This window comes from Molothrus ater, chromosome 6 (assembly GCF_012460135.2).
Source record: "Molothrus ater isolate BHLD 08-10-18 breed brown headed cowbird chromosome 6, BPBGC_Mater_1.1, whole genome shotgun sequence".
Taxonomy (NCBI): domain Eukaryota; kingdom Metazoa; phylum Chordata; class Aves; order Passeriformes; family Icteridae; genus Molothrus; species Molothrus ater.
The window spans coordinates 29,065,636-29,087,583 of NC_050483.2; the positions used below are offsets into that span (position 1 = coordinate 29,065,636).

A 21,948-nucleotide genomic window follows, 5' to 3' on the forward strand; every position below is an offset into this window, starting at 1 on the left:
GCTCATCTGAGCATCTCCTGCCATTTGTTCTCAGGGCAGTTTCCATTTGATTTATTTAATAAAGGCCAGTGGGATGCAACTAGCTTCCTTGGAGACACCAGCACATTGACACATGGAATGCCTGACCAAGGGCTTTGCTGGCAGCTTGCTAGAAACTCCTGGCATCCCTCATTTCCATTACCTAGGGAAGATGAGGGAGAGGAACAGTTACCTGCTCCAGCCAGACACCAATAAGCACCGAGTCTTTAATTCTCTGTCATCCTCTCTATTCCTGCCCTAGCAGATGTCATAGGAACAGCAATTTCTAACTTGCTCTTTTTTCTTGCTCCATCAAATTAACCCCAATTTCCATGTTTATTCCATATTCCTTTACATGTCTCATGCCCCCTCTTTCCTGCTGTCGTCTTCCCACAGACTGAGCACTCTGGGGAGAATGCAAAGGCCTTAGCCAATGTGCACCTCTTAGCATGTTCCTGTACAAGCATTTCCATTCTCAAGGATCTGTGCAATCTGAAATACTGCTCTTTCATTGGCACTTTGGCAGATGCTGCTTCATCCAAGGAAGTAGCAGGTGCTCTGAATTACAGAGCATCAAGATTTTGCTGGAACTCTGCTACAAGGGTAGGCAATGCTCTTATCTTGGCCAAGTCACAAGTTAGGTATGAGAATCCTTACTCAGTCGTTCACTCTGCAGGAGTGGAGCACATGGCTCTGCCTGTAGATACTTGCCAGAGATTACAAACTCTCAGTACATTAGGAGAAACTGGGGCAGGTATTAAATCAAAGTGTCAGACCTCAAACATGTGCTGAAGTGCCTCCATGAACGTGTCTCAGGGAAGTGGCTATATCCACAAATATCCAGCTGCCAGTGAAAAAATAAGAGCTGTGACAGGATGGAGCCTTTTTAAAATCTTTCTATTTACTGAGGAGCCTAAATGGGAGTTTAGGATTGAACCCTGTGCAGAACAGGTACCAGAAATCCATCACTGTTGATCTGGAACACTTTTCCCCTTAAGAACTGAATTTTTAGGTGCAGAATGTGGAACACTTAGGATTGTTTGTTGGAAGTGCTCAGAAACACTGAAATTAAACAGCTGAGCACAGCTTGGCACTTATTCAAAGCATACTGTAAGGCCCTCAGAAACTCAAATCCCTCATCTCAGCATCCACCTTTAAAATGGTTTTTTTGTGGCCAAAGCTACATAAGTATTTAGCTGCAAAATCAAAATAGGATTGATTCCTTATCTCAGCAGGCCAAGGTGGGCATTCACAGCTATCTGTAAAGTGTTCTGAAGGAGTAATTATTGACCATTACAAATGGTACATAACTAGATTGTCCTTGAATCCAGAACACATAATGGGGGAAGCAGGAAGTCTTCTCTGCCCACCACCTCACAACTACTACACAACAGCCAGGAGCAAGGGCAGCTGTACAGAGGGAAAGACTCCAGAGCCTCCAGTCTGCAGCTCTGGTGGAACTGATGCAGTAGACACTCCCTCCCTGTGCCAAGCTGCAGAAGAAAGTATGGCGCTGTCCAAAGCAGTAACTCTGCCACAGCTTCCCACAGGGACACCTGGGGTCCCAGGCACATGGAGACAGACAGCCAGTCTCGCCTCACCCTGCCAGCAGGACCCCAGGCAGCAATTTTCTGTATGCTCTACTGCATCCTCTTCTTGCCTCTTGGTCTGTAAGTACTTGCTCTGCTCACATACAGCATTGCTACATAGATATCTGTGCTAAATGGCTCACCAAATGGTGCATAATGAAACCTGACAGAGATATCTGGCAACCTAGCAAAAACTGCCACACTGACAGAAATGGAAGACCCAATGGAAAGAAAAAGAGAGGAAGAAGCTCTGGCCTCTGCCATGCATGGACATTAAACACATACTTACTTTCTTTTCTTTTTCTCCTGCATACAGACAAGAGGGAATCTGTGAGGGAGGGGGACTCAAGAGAGCAAACAAAAAATGGGAAAACAGAAAGAAAGAAATAAGTGTAAAGGAAATAGGTTCACACTTACGATCTGAGCTGAAGTCATCTACCAAAATGATCTCCTGGATGAGACTGGGAGGGGTGCGGTTCAGAACACTGCAGGGACCCAGGAAAGAAAAAGCCACTTTGTGAGCTGCCATAACAATGACAATGTCAGGACTGATAGAAACCTGCTGTGCTATGCAACACAGCAGCAATACCAAATTCCAGTAAAGTGGAAGAAGTGACCTTGCCCTTGTAACAGTGTTCATTGGCAGGACCAAACTACAAGTGAGAATATCCCAGAGAGCTGTGGCACTCAGCCAGACCTTACAAGGACCCACAGCCAGGAGCTGACTGTGAGTCTTGCCTGGGGCAGCTAGCAAATGATGCCACAGCATGCTCTGCCCCTAAACAGAGGTGAAATGGAGAGAACCACCTGCCCCAAGGCAGCCCAATGGCCATTCCCACCTGCCAGCCTCTGGGTGAAAGTCATCACTGCTGGAGGGCATAAAGAGCTGCCACTTTCCCAGCAAGGAGCTCTACCTCAATGCAACAGGTGCGACCTGCTCAGCTTTCTCACCAATTCCCTTCTTTGGAAGGAAGCATTGTCAATATTCTGGATTTGGATTTTTTCCCCTCTTTTGCTTGTTACCTGTCTGTCTTTCAAACCAGCACCACACTCACTGAAAGCACCCCCTTTCCTCAGGCTGGTTGCACCATACCATGAAATATCCTTGGGTCTGCAGTGAGTTTGCATCTGCAGGACACACACGAGGAAAGCACAGAAAAGCTTCTGCCCTCCCCAGACACCAAAGCATTCTAGTACTTTGGAGTCTGAGCAGTTCAGTTCCGACCTCTTTACCAGTCTCATTCATTTAAAATGCTTGAACTCTTTTTCCATTAACTTCTTCAAATCTTTCTCTTGGCTTTACTACCATCACACAGCATATTCCCCCTCCAAGCCTCCTCCAATGCCTCTGTGCACAGGCAGGTCCTCATTACCTTCAACAAGGTTGCTCAGTGATGCTTAAGCAGTCCAATAAAGAGGGCAGTTATGCAAATTTTAATACTAAAAACAGAGGCAAACACTGTCCTCCTAGTTCTAGCAATCTGTCTCATTTCAGTGGCACCTGCTCTTTTGAGCAATACTGGAGAAAAATTTCTGGCTTCTTTTCCCTTTTGGATTCTGTTGTTGTTGTTTGATATAAGAAACAGACAACAAGAATAGTCCCATACTCCTAGGAATGAAAGTGTAGAGAAATAAATTGCCATCTTGTTAAGTAACACCACTGATGGCTTTGCATACAGAGCCAAAGTTCCCTCAGTTTGGAAGAGTGTTCTGCTTTCTCATACAGCACAAATCTGACTGTTCCGCTGCTCAGTATCACATCCCACTCTATTTCAGATTCACATTGCTTTATACACCTCTCATAGTATTTGTATTTTGAGCTGACATGTCCCTAGATGACTGAGCTTGCATTTTCCAAAGCTGAATCTCATTTGCTTCTCTTGGCTTATGTCTCCCTGGATCCTCTAGTATGGTAGGGTGGGAGGTGGGGCGATGTTCCTGTGCCATTCTAAGTGCAGCTTCTCTCAGCACCACCATCTGCATATTTTACAGACAAGGTTGCCCTGCACTGAAATTCTTGTCTGTGCAAACACAATGCAAAACAATCCAGACAGACTGCAGTATAATGGCTGCAAAATGGTATTCTACACCTTCTTGCACTGGCTTGACTATTGGCAATGCTCACATTTTCTCCACAAGTTTCAGGTCTTTCAACTCAACATAACTGGGAAAAAAAGCCCCATTTTGTTCTCTGTTCTTTACCTGCCCACTGATTCCCCAGTAGAGAGAACACATGCCATGAGGAGTTCACAGCTCATTGTACAGTGCCCTGTTCTTCTCTCAGCTCTGCAATCACTTCCTGTAGATCCTTGGGAAAGGTACTTAATCTTCTTTGCACTTTGTCATCCCTGTCTTTTTAACAAGGAGCACAGTAATCGTAATATTTCCCCTCACTGAGGTGCCGAGAATGCCATGACAAACACTTTCAGGCACAAAAATGTATTAGTAGAATTCCAAAATCCAAGTGACAATTGCCTTTTACAGCAGAAACATGGACTGTTCCCCCCTCATCTTATGGATTCCCTATCTCCTTTAGCTTCCTTCTTCTTTCAGTATCAGAATCCTTACTCTCTTGCATGAACATGACATCAGCACTGCCAATGAGTTTCTCTCCTCTGTCCAGCCCCCACTAAGTTCCCAGATAATCTTTTTTATTCTGGATGTTAGCAGAAGAGTATATTTTTTTCCCTTTGCTCTAACATAATATCCTTTTTTGCCATTCTTTAAATTGTCATTGTAATGAGATGCTACACCAATGCTCTAGCATTACAACAGAATCCTCTTAATCAGGACTTTCACAGGCCCTCTGCATAGGCACTGACAGCTGATCAAATCCAGTGACTTAGAGCCTCACAATTCACCTTTACATTTGCACCAAAACCAAAAGGTCCCACTGACTTTCTGAAATCAGAAAGAGAGTGACCAAACAACAAAGCACTTGACTTTTTCTTCTGCAAGAACGCTCACAGCAGCAGACTGAAGGTATGGCTTAAAGATTAATCATGCATAGACATCAATCACATAAAATGCCTTTTGAGTGACAATTGTTTCTGAAGGAGCACAGGACGCCAAGCAAGTGACTGATTTGAGAGTGACAGCTATGTCCTAGCAAAGAAAAGAGATCAAAACAGGCAAGCAGCTCTTGAGTGACACATGTCTCCTGCAGGACTGAGGATGCCAGCAACAAGCTATTTGAACTGGCATCTTCACAGGTTTTGTCTGATAGCCCATTTCCCATTTTTTCCCCTATTCCCCTTCTTTAAACTCTTGCTGGATATTTTTAACCAGTTGTCTCCCTCTACACTGAAAATACATGGCTGGAGCCCACACTAGAAGGCAGGTATGCAGCCCATGCTGCCTCTGAAGACCAGGAGGGGTAAGCAACAGGGTACTTGAGGGAATATGTTATTCCTCTTCAAGGTCACTCTTCTCTTTCCCCCTCTCCCTCATACATAAACATTTCTCCCATCCTCAAGGAGCAACAACAGCACATCATTCCTCTTGCTTCCACCCAGCAGCAGAGATCCCAGAGACAGAAGGGAGAAGAAGGCAACTGCTGAGCTGCCAGAGGCGTTTAAGTCCATGTGCATGTGAGGTTAGCAAGAAGGGTATGCAGATTAGGGTCTGGCCCCTAGAGCTGCCAGGTTTAGATGACCCTGAAATAAGCCTGTGATGCAGGAGTATCATCCCTGGGTCACTTCCCAGGACCTTTTGTACCGGCATTGCCACTTTGTTGAATTACCTTGCAATAAGGTAATTCTGGCCCAGGGGAGTGCATTTGGGCTCTCTCTGGACTTAAGATCAGTTCAATCCCAGTACCCTTTTCATGTATTTCATTCTAGAATTTCCCAAAGTCTTATGGTTGGTTTTTGAGTGCCCAAATTAGATACTCAAAAGCCACACTTGCAAAGACCTTGGTTATGAAAATTTCAACTGGTAATATACTTTCAACCCACCTCAAAATACTAGGCCTCTAAAAATGTTTTCAGACATAGAAAATTTTGCTTTTAGTGCTGCTCATTTTCATCACTTTTCTCCTTCACACCCATTTCTCTTATAGCATTCCCACAGTGTAATCGTGATAAGTGAACTTGGGAAAAGGCCCATAATAACAGTGGAATCATATTTAACTTTCACCAGATGCATCTCAAATGGTTCATTCTAATTATCCAAATAATCATGCTCTACCTGGTTTAAGAAAGCTCTTGCAGATATAGAAATAATGACAAGCTGCAAGCCTGACTAGTCAGCAGGTAAACAGGCAGAGCAATTTTATGCTTCCTGCTGCTTAGTATTACTGTGGTCCACAGCAGACTCACAGCCAGGTCATAAACCCAACAGAACAGAACAGTCCTGTCCCTTTGATACTTGACTTATCCCGAAGTGCCAGGGATGCAAAGTAATTACATAGCACTGGTGCACTGACTGTGTGTGTGACTTGAACAACAATTACTCTCAAAGCAGTAATTCAGCCTGGCACATTCAGATGAGTTTTGCTGAAAGATGGGACTCTCAGGTTACAGAAGAGGCTCTGAAGAGCTCTGTCAAATCCCTCTGTAGCATCAGTGTCAACCTGTAAGTCAGACTTATGCCTATGCCTCTTCTAGCAGTGCAGCCATGACGTGAACCTTTACCTCTGTGTATGGTTTTCAAATCTTCAGTGCTCAAAGACAAGGCTACTAGCCAATGCTTGCTTGTGTGGCAAATACTGTAGAGCTCAAGAAGGACTCAGCCTTCAGGATCTCTCATGAGACAGGGATAAATTATTGACACTTCTGATGTGATTTAAGGAAGGAGTAAATCCATCACATGCACTGGCTGTAAATCATCTGGCAATGAAGACCCCAGCTGTAGCCAGAGGTCTGGGAGGAAATCCCATCTACTACACCATTCACAGCAGAGTGCAGTCAGCTCCTCACAACAGCAGTCATCCAGGGACAGTAGCATTGCAGGGACCAATCTGAATAGATGGTCACCCATTTTTCAAGGTCTTTGTTGGGGGCTCTGGTTGCAGGAGACCACATCTGAGAGACTGGTAATACCACATCTTAAGTGCTGTATCCAGTTCTGGGCTTTCTGGGACAAGAAAAAAGTAGGACATACTACCATGGTTTCTCAGCACCTATCTACTATCTGACCTATTACTGAAAAGGCAGAAATCTCCTCCAGCTGCCCTAGCAGCACCATGATTCCAAATAAGCCTGCCCATTTTCTGGACAGTGACTCTGCAGAACTCATTGTATGGTTCAAAGGAAAAGAAAATTATAGAAATAAAAAGGCGAAACATGTCAATGCAATATATACAGGTCTCTGGAAACACAATAGCACCAAACTTGGTGGCAGAAACCCAGCCTTCTAGACATGAGGCCAACTTGAAAAAGTCTGTTTCTTTATTCACATAGCACATTTCTTTAAGTCCACAGGACCTGTCAAGGGAAGAAGTGGCAATGATGAATGATGCATTCCTGTTAGCGATACCATCAGCTCAAACTGCTACACAGACAATTCACTCTCCCTTCAGCCTCAATGGCTGTTCCCAGGCCTGCTTGCAGGCTTCAGAGACCCTTTGAGAAATTACTTAGTAAGTCAGAGGGCATTTTTTTCTGTGGGAACTAAAAGGAAAAGAGCCTCCCTGGGTTCTGTGGGGGTGATGGAAGAGGGCAGTGAAGGAGCAGCTGGAACATCGCTTTGTGGTACAGATGACTGCAAGCCTCCATCTATTTGGGGGTGCTGACAGGCCCTATGCCACCTATTTACTTAGCTAGATTTGCCCACTGCTGTTACTCAGATATGAGGATACACTGGTGCAAGACAGCAAGTGTCCTGCAGGCTCAGCAGGAGCTGTGTGCAAAGCCCCAGGGCACACCTGGTGGGCCATCAGTTCAGCAACTGATTACCAGCAAGGGACAGTGAGCAAGGGCTTGTCACTGCACCTAGCAACACACAGTGTTCTCTTTAGTCCCCCCTCACTTTTCCAAACCAAGCTCACACTTGGTTGAGACTTAAGACTGTTCTCACCTGTGGATGCAGGCCCAGCTACCTCTTGTACTTGCAGGGTGCCCCGAAGAAGGAAAGAATGATGAATCTGACTCCATGTTCTCAGAAGGCTAATTTATTATTTTATGATACTATATTATATAATATTAAAGAATACTATACTAAACTATACTAAAGAATACAGAAAGAATACCTACACCATGCCAAAAAGATAGTAATAAAAACTCGTGACTCTCTCCAGAGTCCCGACACAGCTTGACACTGATTGGCCAACGAGTGAAAACAACTCACACCAGAACCCAATGAAACAATCACTTATGGTAAACATCTCCAAAAACACTCCAGACGAGCAAAACACAGGAGAAGCAAATGAGATAATAGTTGTTTTCCTTTTTCTCTGAGGTTCTCAGCTTCCCAGGAGAAAAATCCTAGGCAAAGAGATTTTTCAGAGAATGTGAATGCCACACTACCCTTTCTTGCTGCTTGTGATTCCCCCGATTGGAGCCATACAGTGGCTAACTGCAGATGTGCTCTGCATTTGAAGATATGCCCACAATGCCAATCCCAAGGCTCTGGCCCATCTTGAGAGCAGAACGCTGTCACTTGGGGAACTGCAGCCACCCTGCTTGTCTAGCTGCTGTAAAATGCCTAATTTTCCCCCAGAGCACTCGCAGACCCCCCCCCATCCAGGCCCGGCACCCCAGCTGAGCTCACCTCTTCACCGTGCGGAGCAGCGTGGATCGCGCCTCGTTGTGGAAGGTGATGATGACACTGGTGGCTGGCAAGTCAGTGTCATAGCGTACCGAAGTGCACCTGCAGCACAGGACAGCAGGAGTGTAAGCCAAACATTACTCAGCAGTAATACTGCAACAGTGTACCTGGAATTTCTAAAAAGAGAGTAATATGCTAAAATCAGAACCAGCACAGTTGAGCTGCAGCAAGGGAGGCCTCAGCAGCCCCTGCACCAAGGCTGGCAGAGCTTAAAAAGAACTGCGATCATTGAAAAGCAACGTTTGGAGGCTGTGATACCTAAACTCACAAACCTGCATGCTAAGGAGGCCATGTGGGTTTTATAGTGAACTAAGTTTCAGTTCTGGATTCTAGTCCCTGGATTTACCTGTGATTCACATAAAATCTTGTTTATTCATGCACAGGACATGGACATGCTAAGGATGCATAGAAGTGGTACACCCAGGCATTGCTGTATAAAGCACTTCAAATTCTTTGGACACAAACTTCACAGAAAGGAAAACACCAGCTAGTTCTGTGATCTGTGCTGGGTAGTTGCTGAGGCTCAACACTAATGGACCTGTGGGCAATGAAGAGCAATTCTTTCTATCTTCTCATCTGACTTTTTAATGTTAGGTACATACACACATTCTCACACTCAGAACAAGGATTAACTTGCACCAGGCTGCTTCTCCCTGTGGAAAGCAAAGTTTCTGTGAGGGGAGCAACTCACAGACATGAATCCTGAATCCAATTCCGGCAGATGCTGAGCACAGCTGATGTGGGCTGACCTGCTCCTCCAAAGCATCTGCCTTCTTAACTTCTAGATGGTGCTAAACTGCAGTCAGTGTGCTCTAATTTCCTGTCTGATGAAGAAACTACACCTACTTTTAACAACCCAAGGCTTTGCATAGACTCAATCTCCATCCTGACAGGGAATACAATTCAGTTCTCAGACCCACTACTTGTATTTCCACATTTACTTACTATTCTGACTACTGCTAAACTGTGACTAGTTTCATCATCACTTTCAATCCTACTGGTTTATGACTTTCATTGCAGCATTTTATTAAGGGGACAGCAGCTTCATACAGCAATTTTCAAACATATAGAGAAATCTGATAAAGACTAAAGTGGACAACATGAGAACAGACCTGAGACAGACCATATTTATTATTGTTTCAAAATAACTCCATGATGTAATGCACACAAAATGTATTAAGGAATCAGGAAGTGGAAAAGCAGAAGAGGCTGATGTATGGGTTGTTTGGGGAAGCTTTCCCAGTATTTTAGCATTACTACAGCATCCCAGAGAACAAGGACAAGGTTTGTGCTTAAAAGTTGACCCTGTCTTTGCTTTGGATCAAAGAAACAGATGCATGCTAAGTCAGAAGGAGCTTGTAGGATGTAAAGTCAAGTATGTCCATGCCCTGGCTTGGGTGCCTGAAGAAAAATTGATGTTAGTGATCTACAGACTCCCCCCATTCCTTAAACAAAGCGCCAAGTCCACAATCTAACTTGTATCAGCTGAAATAAGGTCTCATCCTGAGTTGCCATCCTAGCAACTATTCCAATATTGTTATAAGACAGTCAAACACAGATTGCTCATTCCCAAATTACTCCCTGTAAAGGGGAGAAACATGGAAATAGGTTTATTTGTTCTGATTATATCCTACTTTGGACTCTCCATTACTCAAGGGAATCCTTGAAAAGCTGGGTCTGAAATAGCTATACATTTGCAGAGAATCACATATATTTTGCTTTTCTGACTGAAGTGCACAGATGAGGCTCTTCACAAAAAGCATGCTCTGCATGCTATCACAGATGAAAATAAACAATTTATATTTGAAGTGAGCTGGTTTTAGGCCAGAACATGACAGCAGATTAACAGAAAACAGCAATTCTGCATTGCAGGGAGACTTGTCAGCAACATGGAACATGGCACTATTGCCTCTGGGTCACTAGGAAGCCAGTCCCAAATACTATGCTGGAGAACAGCAGCACAAGACTTGGATCCCACAACCATGGTCCTGACTAACTGCCTTCGAAAAACACTCTGAGGGCTGTCAGTGCTGGCAGGCTCACAAAGCTCCATGTCTCCTGGTACCCCTTTCACAATTTCAATCAAGTCAGATGCCTGGTTTCCTGCTCCCAGCTGCTGGGAAATGTTGTTTTGCAACCATATCATACCTAGAACCATACATAGTTCTAGGTAGAGTCTAGGACTGAAGTAGACTATTGTACACTACCCTATTACTATTAAACCTACAGTTTTCAATAATCTTTTTGTACTAAAGCATTACCTTTTTGTCCTCCAGAAACTACAAATAGTTACCCAAGCACCATTAGCAATGTAAGGACAATTTTTTTCAGCAGAATACATGAAACAAGGACAGAATGACAAGCACTTTGCAAGCTACAGAACACTGTATTTGCATGTTAGTTTCATCCCTACCCCAGCAGCCCTCAGCCAGTGATGTTCAGGATGGAAAGAAACACAAAACCAGCTTCAGACAGCCAGAGCACAGCAGGTGAGGAGCACCAGAGCAAAGCAAGGCTGCAACAAAGGTGCACTTTGCAGCCAGGACAGAAGGATGCCAAGGGAAGTCATGAGTGTAGGGGCAGTTGGGCAAAACACAACTGTCCAATGACCAATCTGAGCTGCAGTGGAGGGGCTGTGCTAAAACAAGATGATGCTTGGACCTGGAAAAAGAGGTGTTAGAAAAACCTCAAGCTGGGACTGAATTTGTCAAGGCTCTCCAAGCATTTGAGACCTTTCCAGATAAACCATGAAATTCAGTGAAACAGTGGACCAAAGGAAAACCCAAAAGATGCTTTGTCAGCATTACAGACTGACAGCAAAGAGCAGTGGGCTCCTGCAGCAAGCAGCAGCACGGCTCGGAGCAGGGCTGCAGGGTACCTGTAGTGCCTGGTGTCCCGGATGGGCCGGTCGCTGCTGAGTTTGTCACTCTCCAGCTGGTTGAAAGCGTGCTGCCGGTAGGGGTCTTCTCCAGCCTTCAGCACCTTGGAGGACAAGTAAGCCTTCTCGTCAAAACCCCGCTGGCTGCTCTTCTCTCCCAGGGGAGCCCTCGTCATCTAGAGCAGAGACAAGCATCAGAGCATCAGGGACGGCAGCTGGCCCATGCTTAGACAGAGGTAATAAGTTCAGACATTGCCACACATCTAGAAGTTGCTCAGGTATGAGGGAAGGCAGGATAGGTAGGTAAGAGCTTGGAAAGGAAAGCAGGAGTCCCCACAGACAGGGTGTTAAAACGGCAGGCTTTGCTGTTTGCTGTCCTTACTGCCTGAGCTTGGGATGGAAGCTGCTGTTCCTGATAGCACAGGCAGAGCCAAGTTCCCTTTAGCACCTGTTACACAGAATGTGTGAGACTGCAGGCATTTGGAAACCCTTCCAGGCAATGAATGTCTGAGAGCAGTCTCCAGCCAAGGTGGCTGAGACACCATATTTTGAGGAAAAGCAGTTTCAGCCTTTCAACAATCACTGCATACAAACAGAGAAGCAGCTGATTAAACAGGTTCCTTGCTGTGCCTTGCTTAGACTTGCCCAGTCTCACAGACATCCTTGATAGAGTTGAAAGCTGTCCATGACTGTCCTCAGTACCCCACAAGAGTTACAAGATCAGGGCCATCCCTCTCCCCTCCTAATTTTCCCCTAACTTTCCTAGGCCACAGAGATAGTACAATATCAGCACCTGAAAACCATCCATGGGGTCATCAGGAGAGAGGACAGGCACAGCTCTGGCTCTCTCTTAGGTACATGACTCTATTTGAAACAATCTACAAACTCTAAAATACTTTCTTATAAAGCAATCAAGACTGTTTATACAATAAAAGTAGTTTAACAAATTTTCTGTGGTAGCTGTTTGATAGACCAAATCATGAAGACAAAATACTCCCAGCTTTGCAAGGGAGTGCTCGAGCTCCCTAAAACTGCTGCAAGAGGCAGATACTTGCACCTACACATCTCATTCAAAGCACTAGGTAATCCCCAGATCTTGAGATCCTTCTATGTAAAATAGCTTGGATGCTCTCTACTACTAGGCTTGATCACGTTTCTCCCTCTGCTAAAGGTCTCCTTTTAGGAGTTACAGAGGTCAAGAGACCAGAGAATGGTCCCCAGTATCACATAGCATGTTGGTTGGGCCATCCTAGTGGGTTGGGAAAGAATTCAAGAAACCCAACACCACAGCAAATTGCTTTAGCAGGAGAGTGCTTAGAAGAACATTCATCTCTGCAACTTTCTCTGACAAGGGCTACCCTTCAGTCCAGACAGCCCTAGGAGAACCAGACAGTCAGATAAGATGATGGCAAATGAAATTCAGCATAAAGAAGGGCAAGACAATGAACATTAGAAAAAATAAATTGAACTACTCATGTACATTGATGGATTTCAAATGAACCGTGACCACTCAGGCTACAGATCTGAGCATCCCTGTGGACAGCTCAAATGAAACTCTGCACTCAGTCTGCCGAGATGGGAAATGCAGCAAATTGAGTGCACTGCAAATGGGACAGAGAAATCTGAAACCATTGTGAGCAGTTATATGCAATCAGTGACAGCCCAGCAGCCTTGGCCAGAGCACAAGCTTTGTCAAGCCTGTAACTGGAAGGAAGCTACTGGAGGATGAAGAGAAATTAGAAGTTAGGACTGTTCCATTTGGAGAGGAGATAAATTAAGTCAGAAAAAAAAAAATAAGGTTGGCCATAAAATTATGCCTAATACAGCCAAAGTTAGCCTGAGATCAGATTTCCCTTTCTCACAATACAAGAATGAGGCAAACATCTTTTCATGGGGGAAAGAAAAAGAGCTATTATTTTCAGCACTGAGAAACTCCTTCAGCTACTGCACAACCAAGCCAATGTTTATGGATCTGCCCTTGTGTAGGACACACACAGGCACGCTCCAGTGGGTGAGTTTGCCTCTGCTCCGCTCCTCCAGAGTCCTGCTCTGCCACCCCTTCTCCACGGATGCTGCTGCCATCCCCTCTGCCCCTTGCAGCCACCACCACATCACCTGGGCATGGTGCTGGGTTACAGGAACATCTTGGCTACTTTTATGGCTGCTTGCACAGCCTGCTGCCTAGAATCTTCCTTGAGTTTGTATTTTCAGTATGATGAGAAAACAATTACTTTCATACCCCGAAAAACTGAAATGTTTTCTTTCCTTAAATCATACAGAGTTTTGCTGAACTCAGCTTCCATTTCCCTTTTTCCTTTTGCCCTAGAAAACAATGCTGATTTGAAGCAAAAACCCAGCTTATCACACACCTTTAAATACTTTGCAATCACACGTTTGCCCTTTGATACTTATCTCTTGCCCCTCCAAGTCCCATAAAAGCAACAGCTGTTTTTGGTTTATGTTGCCAGGAACATACTAGAAAATGCTGGAAATGACAAGATATCTTCAGGAGACATTTTTCCCAGGAGAGTGCAAGAGCTGGGGAGCAGGGTCTGGCAGCCAGGGACAATCCTAGGCCCCAGCCAGAAGTGGGCACCAGGGCTGGGGCACCAGGGTATCCCCACCCCGGGGAATCAGGCACCTCGCTGGGGAAGGACAGGATGAGGGCCCACCTTGGCAGGGCCAATGGCTGGGCAGGGCAAGGCTACCAGGAGCTGGAGACCAGTCCAGCTGCTGCATCACTGGGGCAGGGGCTGTGAGACCCTGGGGAGACTCCTCCCAGTCCCAGGGAGTGGGCAGGGACAGGAAGGCCCTTTATTGCCCTAAAAGCCATGACGTTTAAACTTGAACTCTCAGGGATAATTCTTCTAGATACTATGGTTCTCACATTACTTACACATCAAAAAGTGATAAAAGAGCACTAGGAAATGATTGACAGTTAAGAGTTAAGTCCCACTTGCAGTTTTATCTCAGACAGTATCTCTTTGTGCTCTCTTCAAAGGGAGGATTCAGAGGATGATAGCTAGGAGGGCCTGGGTTCAGCTTCCAGAAAGGCAGCTAATCAATAAATAATCAACAAGTAACCAAACATCCATCTATGAGCACCAAGAAGATAACAAGGTAATAAATAGGGGCTAACTGAGATTTGTCAATACCGAGTCATGTCAGACCAATCTAATTTTCTTCTGTGATGGAGTAATCAGGCTCAAGGCTATGGAAAAGCAGGAGACAGATACATCATGACTTAGATGTTTTTGGTAGGGCATGTTAAGATGCTGTCATTAGAAAGCTAGAAAAGTAATAGTCCGGGTGAACCTACTGCAGAATGGGTGAAACTGGTTGGAAAGTTACTGCCAGAACATAATTATTAGCTGTTACTAGAGCAGAGAGGTAAGAGCAGGTCTTTAGGGGTTTGTCCCCAATCCAGCACTATTCAGTATTTTCATAAATACCTTGGATTCAGACACAGTAAGTTTGTCAAAGCCATAGGAAATCCAGAAAAAATGCCAGACACGTTGGGTAACAGGGTTAGAATTCAAAATTATCTCAACACATAGAAAATACGTCTGAAAACAGTAAAAGCAATTTAATAAGGGCTCTGCAGACCTTTACAGTTCACCAGGTCTGTGCTGATACAAAATATGGCAGACACAGCACAGTAGCAACCCCTCAGAAAAGCCCTAGACATTACAGCTCATTACAAACCACATGACAGAAAAGTCAGATTAAAAAAGCAGAGCAAACACAATCCTGAGTGCAGCCTAGACAGTTATGAACTAGCCTAACAAAGTGAATATAAAGCTTATCTTTAAGGACTGACTTGCTTTATCAGATTATATTCCTAGAACATAGATGTTGCACTACAGGACATTTATTGCTGTGAAGTCAAATGATACTTGACAGGAACAGTGCTGGTTCTCTATGAAACCCTGCCAAACTCTGTCTGAAGGGCGGACTAATGTCTACCCTCTTCTTTCCTGTCTCCTCACCTTAACACCTCTCACTTCAGGAAGTAGTCAATATAAGCAGATATTAGCTTTAGTGTATTAAAGGCACATTATGTACAGCTGAATGCAGAGTCAAGACCTTTACCATACCAACAGGACAGTTCCTACCCCTTGGTCCTTGATGTAGTTACACACCCTCTATCCCCATGCTTGGGGCTGGAAGTGCGAGTTAGGGGAGCAGAAGAGCCCAGCTCCTTATGACTGCTGCTCTCTCATTAAAAAAAAAAAAAAAAAAGCTACAATTAAGCAGAAATAGAGATGAATAGGCACTGGAAATGTGAGTGTCTAGACCAGGGATTAGCAAACAGTTTGCACAAATTAAGTTTTGTCCCAAGCATTGCTGAGACCTCTAAAAAAATTCACATATGAAAATTTCAGGAAGTACTGTAAACCTTCTAATCTTATTTCACCATTTCTCATTTTCACATATACTATTCCCTTTCAGTGACAGAATGGAATCAGATGCTCTTCTGCTGTTGAAAGCATGTTCTGATTTGTATTTTGACACGGCCCAAGAGACCAGAAACTATTTAAATAACAAAATTAACTTTGTAAGCGAGGGATTTAGGTAAAGGAATTAATGCTGTGCATGTCTATGAAAACTTGAGAGCCTCATTTCTCAAGTAACACAGGGATGTTCCTCTAGGCCTGATTCCTTGTGAAATAGCAAGACTGTCATAGAGACAGTGTCATTCATCTCTGTGCATTGTCATAGCCTGCCATCAGACACAGGCATACCAGCTGCCACATGGTGCTAACAGCCACTAAAACCAGAGCTGGGAATTCAGGGTCCCAAGGTGCATCCTTTTAACAGCAGGCTTGGCCAAATTCAAAAAGAATAACCATACTCCAGGGGTCATGAGGAATCACTATTTAATTAGAGTAAGGTATGTAAAACTCTCAAAGGTAAGTGCAATTAATAATTTTACAGTTACTATGAAATTAGTCCAGCAGCAGTTTTATGTGACAGGACATACACTTCGCAGCTCTTGCACTTCTTACAAGCATTTAGTGCCAGTAAAACAAATGGAGCAGGGGGTGCCACACTTCTCCTTTAAGCTCATTTTCACAATTGCCTCAGCTCTGTCAAACCCCCGAAGTGAAAAGCATCAATTGCAAGCCATCCCCACTAAGTGTCTTTCCATGGAAGACCTAACTGACCAGAAAGGTCTAATTGACCAATATGGACACAAAGCAAGCCAGAAAGTAACAACTTGGGGCCCCCCTTCAATTTACCCCGCTGCCACAGCCTCAGACACTTGCACTGCCATGAACCCCAACCCTGCCAGCACCTCCCTCCCAATGAGCTCTGCATGCCCAACTCCCCCCAGCAGACTTCTCTCTCTGAACTGAGAAGTGTTCAGTTTAGTGCCAATTTCAACCCATCATTTTGAGACACAAACTTGCTGGCTGTGCAAATTCTCATCCCTCAGAACAAAGGCAAGAGCCAGCTCACCTCTGCAAACCCCCCTGGTGCTGTTGGGGCCTGCATGTTGTGACATTTCTCTGTAGGCTCACTCCACGTGCTCCACGCACTGTCCCAGTGACCTGAAGCAAAGTCCCAGAGAGAACAAGCCAGCACAGCACAACCACTAGCAGTGAGATGCTGGGAAGCAGAGCAGTGCTTGGGGATGCTAGAGAGACAGGAACTGCTCAGCTCTGTAACCCACATGCTGCACATGGATGGGCTAGGACTGCCACAGATCACAGGGCAGGACTGAGATCTGCAGCAAATCCCAAAAACTCCTGAGGGACCAAGCTACTCTCTCTGGGCTGAACCTGCAAGATCATGTGAGCTAAATGCCTGTTGCCAAAAGCATTTGCTTTAGAGGGTGTGTTGCATTTCCAGTTTGCATTAGGAATCCCAGTGTGCACATGGCTTTTGTTATGTCTCATGAAAAATCTGCACACTTTTGCAAAAAACTGTTCCTAGTCCTCAGAGACAAAAGCCTGTGCCTGACAGCACAGCGCCTATTTTATTCATGCTTTATTAAACTGTGTAAAGCACTTGAAATGTGGTTTGGGAACCATTCTCTTATGGAACTTCTACTATGAAATTAAAAAAAAAAAATACCACAGTTAAATAGAACCATCACTGTTCTTTGAGAAGTGCAAGTGCTAACAGCAGAGCCCAGAGACCAATTTGAATGTTTCATTTGCAGCTTGCACAAACTGGAGTAACACAATGGAAAGAGTAAAGCAACTTGATCAGCTCTCATGGCACCTAGCTAGTCACAAAAGAATTTCTGCTGCCATTAACCCTGGGCAATCTTGAGGCTTGCTGCCAGTTCCAAGCTGGAGACCAGCAGCGGACACCCAGCAGGGCTATTTCCAATGCGCTCTGAGAAGAGCCCATGGTCACCAGCTCACAGGGCTTCTCCAGGCCCTGTGACAGAGCTGTAGTTGCCATGGGATGGCGAAAGTGAGAAACAGAGGTTGTCTGCTGGGGTTTGCTTTCCAGTACTGATGCTTGCCCAAAGTGCCTCTCTACCTCCCTATTCTTTTCCATAGCCTCTGGGTGTTTATTGCCTTCTGTGTGTGCAGAGGCAATTCTCTGTCAGCTCTGCAAGACTTGCATCTCAGCTCTCTTCTGGTTTTGTCCTGAGAAGCCTTTTCTCTCCATGCCTGTCTCACGACTAGAAAGTCATGCCATTCCACCAAATAATTTCTATTTTGCTCTTCTTTTCTTCCCTCACAGTTTTGCCAGACACTGAGTTGTTGACAAGGAAAGTGTCCTCAAGAATCTGACCTGCAAAGATAGAAATTCCAAACAAGATAAGAAAGGAGAAACAACTACATTTGTGTGTTTGGTTTCCATAGCAATGTTCTCCCCACAACCAGCAGTTTTTGGATGCAATATTCAGGCCCTCCTCCGAGAGATACAGAAGATGGCACAATGTAGTCCATTTATTGCCTACAGCATAGATTAGGTGAACATCACAGACTCCTATGATGTCTGCTACAAGCAGACACGGGTGGTTGGTGTGAAGAGTTTAGAAACAGGATGTTCCTGACTTACAGGTCACAACAGTGCATTGATGTACAAGGTTTGGTCACTAACCTTCAAGCAGATTTGCTGTGGTTTGTCAGCTGGTCTTTTGGGCAGTTTAAGGGAAGAAAGCAACACAAGAGAGCAAAACAGCGTGTGGGAAGTTTACAGGGGAGCAGCAAAAAAAAAAACCCCTGAGTAATTAAATTACTGTCTCTATCGTGAGCAGTGATTCTCTGACACCCTCATCCAACTTCTCAGCACACAGAAGGGTTGTGTCTGTCCCACCATATCATAAAAACAGGCAATCCCCCAGCCAGGGAATAATGTGCTCTCACTCCATGAATCAGAAGGCTGAACAAATGCTTTATTAAGTTAAACTATGTTACACTAATACTACACTAAATTACCTACAAAAGCGATACTATACTAAAAGAATACTAAAGAAAAACCCATGACTGTCTGAGACAGTTAGGACACAGCTTTGGCCCACTTGGCCAAGGAATCAAAACAACCTTCACCAGTGTCCAATTAACAAATCACTTGGGGTAAACAATCTCCATAACACATTCTCCATGTGCAAAACAACAGGAGCAGTGAATAGAGGTAAGAATTGTTTTCTCTTCTTCTCTCTGTGCTTCTCACTGCCTTCCCCAGGAAAAATCCTGGGAGAGAGTTGTGCCTGCTGCTCTCTGTGAAGAGAAATGCAGCCACAATACCACACTCCCAACTCCCTGCTATCCTATGTAAGTACTTGCAGTCTTGCTTCTGAGGCAGCCACGTGGCCTCTGCCTAATGATCCTGCTTAGCCATCTCTTTAGTGTCTCTGTGGAGAAGCATCCTTCCTGCAATTGTTCATCCAGATCCCTCCTGTAGACAAGGACATGCAGGAAGAGATGCTTCCAGGAAGCCTGGCTGGATCACTTTGCCCAGCTCTCAAGGACATGCAATGCAGCATGGGTTGACAACTGGAAGATGGCCAAAAGTAACAAAGAGTGCACAAGTGCCAGCACTACACACACATCAGTGTCATTCACTTTGCAAGCAGCAGCCCAAAGAGCATGGGATGCTTGCTGCTGTGCTGGTTACATGAGCTCAGCACCACACTGTGTGCAAAGAAGTTACTTCCACATGCAGTGACTGGCTTCCACACCACCTAACCTCTCTCCATGCCCACCTAGATTAACAAATGCATAAATGCTGCCAATTTGGATTCCCCACTGAATAGTCATGATGTATATTCATTGCAGAAGGATAATCTGAGCAGCTAGAATTTATTATATACAACCTCTCATGTGACAGGTGCACAATACTACTCTTCATCCTGCTCTGCTGCTGACCAAGAGAGATATAGCATATATAGATATAACATACAGCATAAGGAGATGACTTCTATCAAGTATGTCCATCTTTGACCCAGCTGTTCAATCCTGGAGACTTTCAGCAGTTAACAAGGACCCTAAACAGTGTTCTGGCCCAGATGCCAGAAGACATTGTCCATAGCTGGAGGGAGGGGACATTATGCCCTAAGGTATCCTTCTGATCTTTTGTTTTCAGGAGTGTTGAATAAAGCAAAGCAATGGAAGCAAAAAGGGCTTCAAAGATAGATGCCTAAGGGCACTCTCTTCCAAACAGCTTGGAGGAAATAAGTCAGCTCAGAATCATAGAGATTCAGACCCCAGATGAGGTAATGCAGTTGCCAAGGTGCATTTCTTCCCTCAGTTTGAAGTCTAGTGCACACAAATATCTATTATGAAACTGTACAATATAATATATTTATGATATTTACATACATTGATTTTGTATAAAAAAAGACCCACATGTCCAGACTCACATACATCTGGCTTCTATATTTGTTCAGTCATTATCTCATACCCTGGAATAATGCCATTTGTTCCCTATTCAGCAAACTTTGCTGTGACATGAACACTGCCATTTTTGCTCATAGGAACCTTTATGCTGTTGTACTCCACTCCAGGAGAAAACAATGTGGAAAACCCCATGAGAAATAGTGAGTGGATAGTTTTCAAAACTGCTGACTACCAGCATAGGTGGGGAGTGTGGGGTCTGTAGGGTTGCTGTTCCTTGAAACAGCACTTGTTTTCCAAGCACAGTTCCCTGTATCCGTAAATATCCATGACAACGTCTGGTGTCAGGGAGAAGACAGGACAGCACACTCTTTGAATACCTAAGGGACTAGGCTGCTCATGCTGGCACCCACATCAAAGCAGCAGCACTGTCAGAAAGAGATCCCAGCAGGTAGCTGGGGACACAGCACCTCTGGGTATGAAGGTTTTGCACAGAGAAGATGGTCACATGGACATGAAGCTGTCTGCATCTATACATCTGTTTAGTATTACACAGGAAATCTACTCAGCAAAAGCCATCCAGGTTACTTACTGTATGCAGGAATACTGCTCTGCTAAAGGTCATACCTACACAATCTTTAAAAGTGTGTTTTGAGGTCCTTCAGAGTAAAAGTGGTGCTATGTGAAGAAGTTTTTTTTTTTTCTTTTGGAAAAATACCCCTATCTTCATAGACATTTAAATACACAATGAATGCCTTTGGTTTCCCAGTGATTTTGAACTAGGAAAACAAAGAAAAAAAGGAACAATATTCTGTTATTTGTCTTGTAACTGTCAGATACTCAGGGGCCACTTGGGTGTTAGCTGAACTCTGATTTATAGCACCTGTATCAAGACAGACTGACACACAGCATTCTGTATCAAGATGATGCTCCCATGGCCACTTGGTAACAGCCAAGAAGCCAACAAGACAGTTCAAATGAGGGTGGTCCATGTCTTCATAAATCATCAGCCACATAAACTGCATCTCTCCCTGCCCACTCCCCCACCTACACTGTCTGCACAGGCACAACATGTGTGTGTGCCTGCCTGCTGATTTACTAATCCATTCCCTTTGAACCCCAGTGACCTACATTCAGTCCTTTCCTCCCAGTGAATCACAACTGTCTGGAGTGACAGATGCCACCACAGATATTTTCACAGAAAAGAAGAAAGCAACTTTAGGCCTCATAAGCTGCTAACACAGTAAGCAGTGAACTGGTTACCTAAGAGATGAGCAGAGGTCAGCTGGCACTGAGAAGCAGGCACCGAGAAGCAGGCACCACTCACCCAAAGTATTAGAGTATTTAATTTTGTTAATCTTGCAGTTCATTTTCTTTGCCTTCAAGATCACACTGTAAGGGCTTTTTCTAAGGCTAGAGAAAGGAAGCTGAAGTACCTCTTTAATCATTCATCCTCAAGAGCTTTAAATTGAGATTAGAAGATTAAGCATAAAACAGTGCTGTTTTGCAACTAGCCAACATTCACACTCCACAAAAATACCGTGCACATGCACAGCTGAGCCAGGAAGACAAGGGGACACATCAGGACATTTCACACTCCCAGCAGGGACAAAGTCACCCCCACAGCAGGAGATGGGAATTTCTCCCTGTCTTCCAACAAGGAATTTTTTTTTTCTAATGTGTTTTTATTGGCAGGTCTTGCTCAAAAAGTCATGGTTTTAAATATAAACCAATTCTGCACCAACTCTCTCCCCTCTCCCCATGCTAATCACCAGACTGACCCTGTCACTCCTCTCACCGGTAGCTGCACCAGGCAGGTGACAAGCACTGCACATCCTGCAGATGGAGCCAGGGCAGTCTGGCCCCAGGAGCCACACTCCTTCCTGCCTTT

General features: G+C 44.6%; 1 protein-coding gene across 4 annotated transcripts in view; it reads right to left on the reverse strand.

Moving 5' to 3' along the window:
* GALNT16 (polypeptide N-acetylgalactosaminyltransferase 16) overlaps positions 1 to 21,948 on the reverse strand; it is a 75,826-nt gene that overhangs the window by 26,059 nt on the left and 27,819 nt on the right. For all 4 annotated transcript variants that reach the window (XM_036384318.2, XM_054515112.1, XM_054515110.1 and 1 more), the window contains 3 exons: positions 11,254 to 11,429; positions 8,319 to 8,417; positions 2,025 to 2,092 (listed from right to left, as the gene is read on the reverse strand). In XM_036384318.2, the coding sequence (XP_036240211.1) occupies positions 2,025 to 2,092; positions 8,319 to 8,417; positions 11,254 to 11,429 (343 nt within the window). The remainder of the gene's footprint in view (positions 1 to 2,024; positions 2,093 to 8,318; positions 8,418 to 11,253; positions 11,430 to 21,948) is intronic.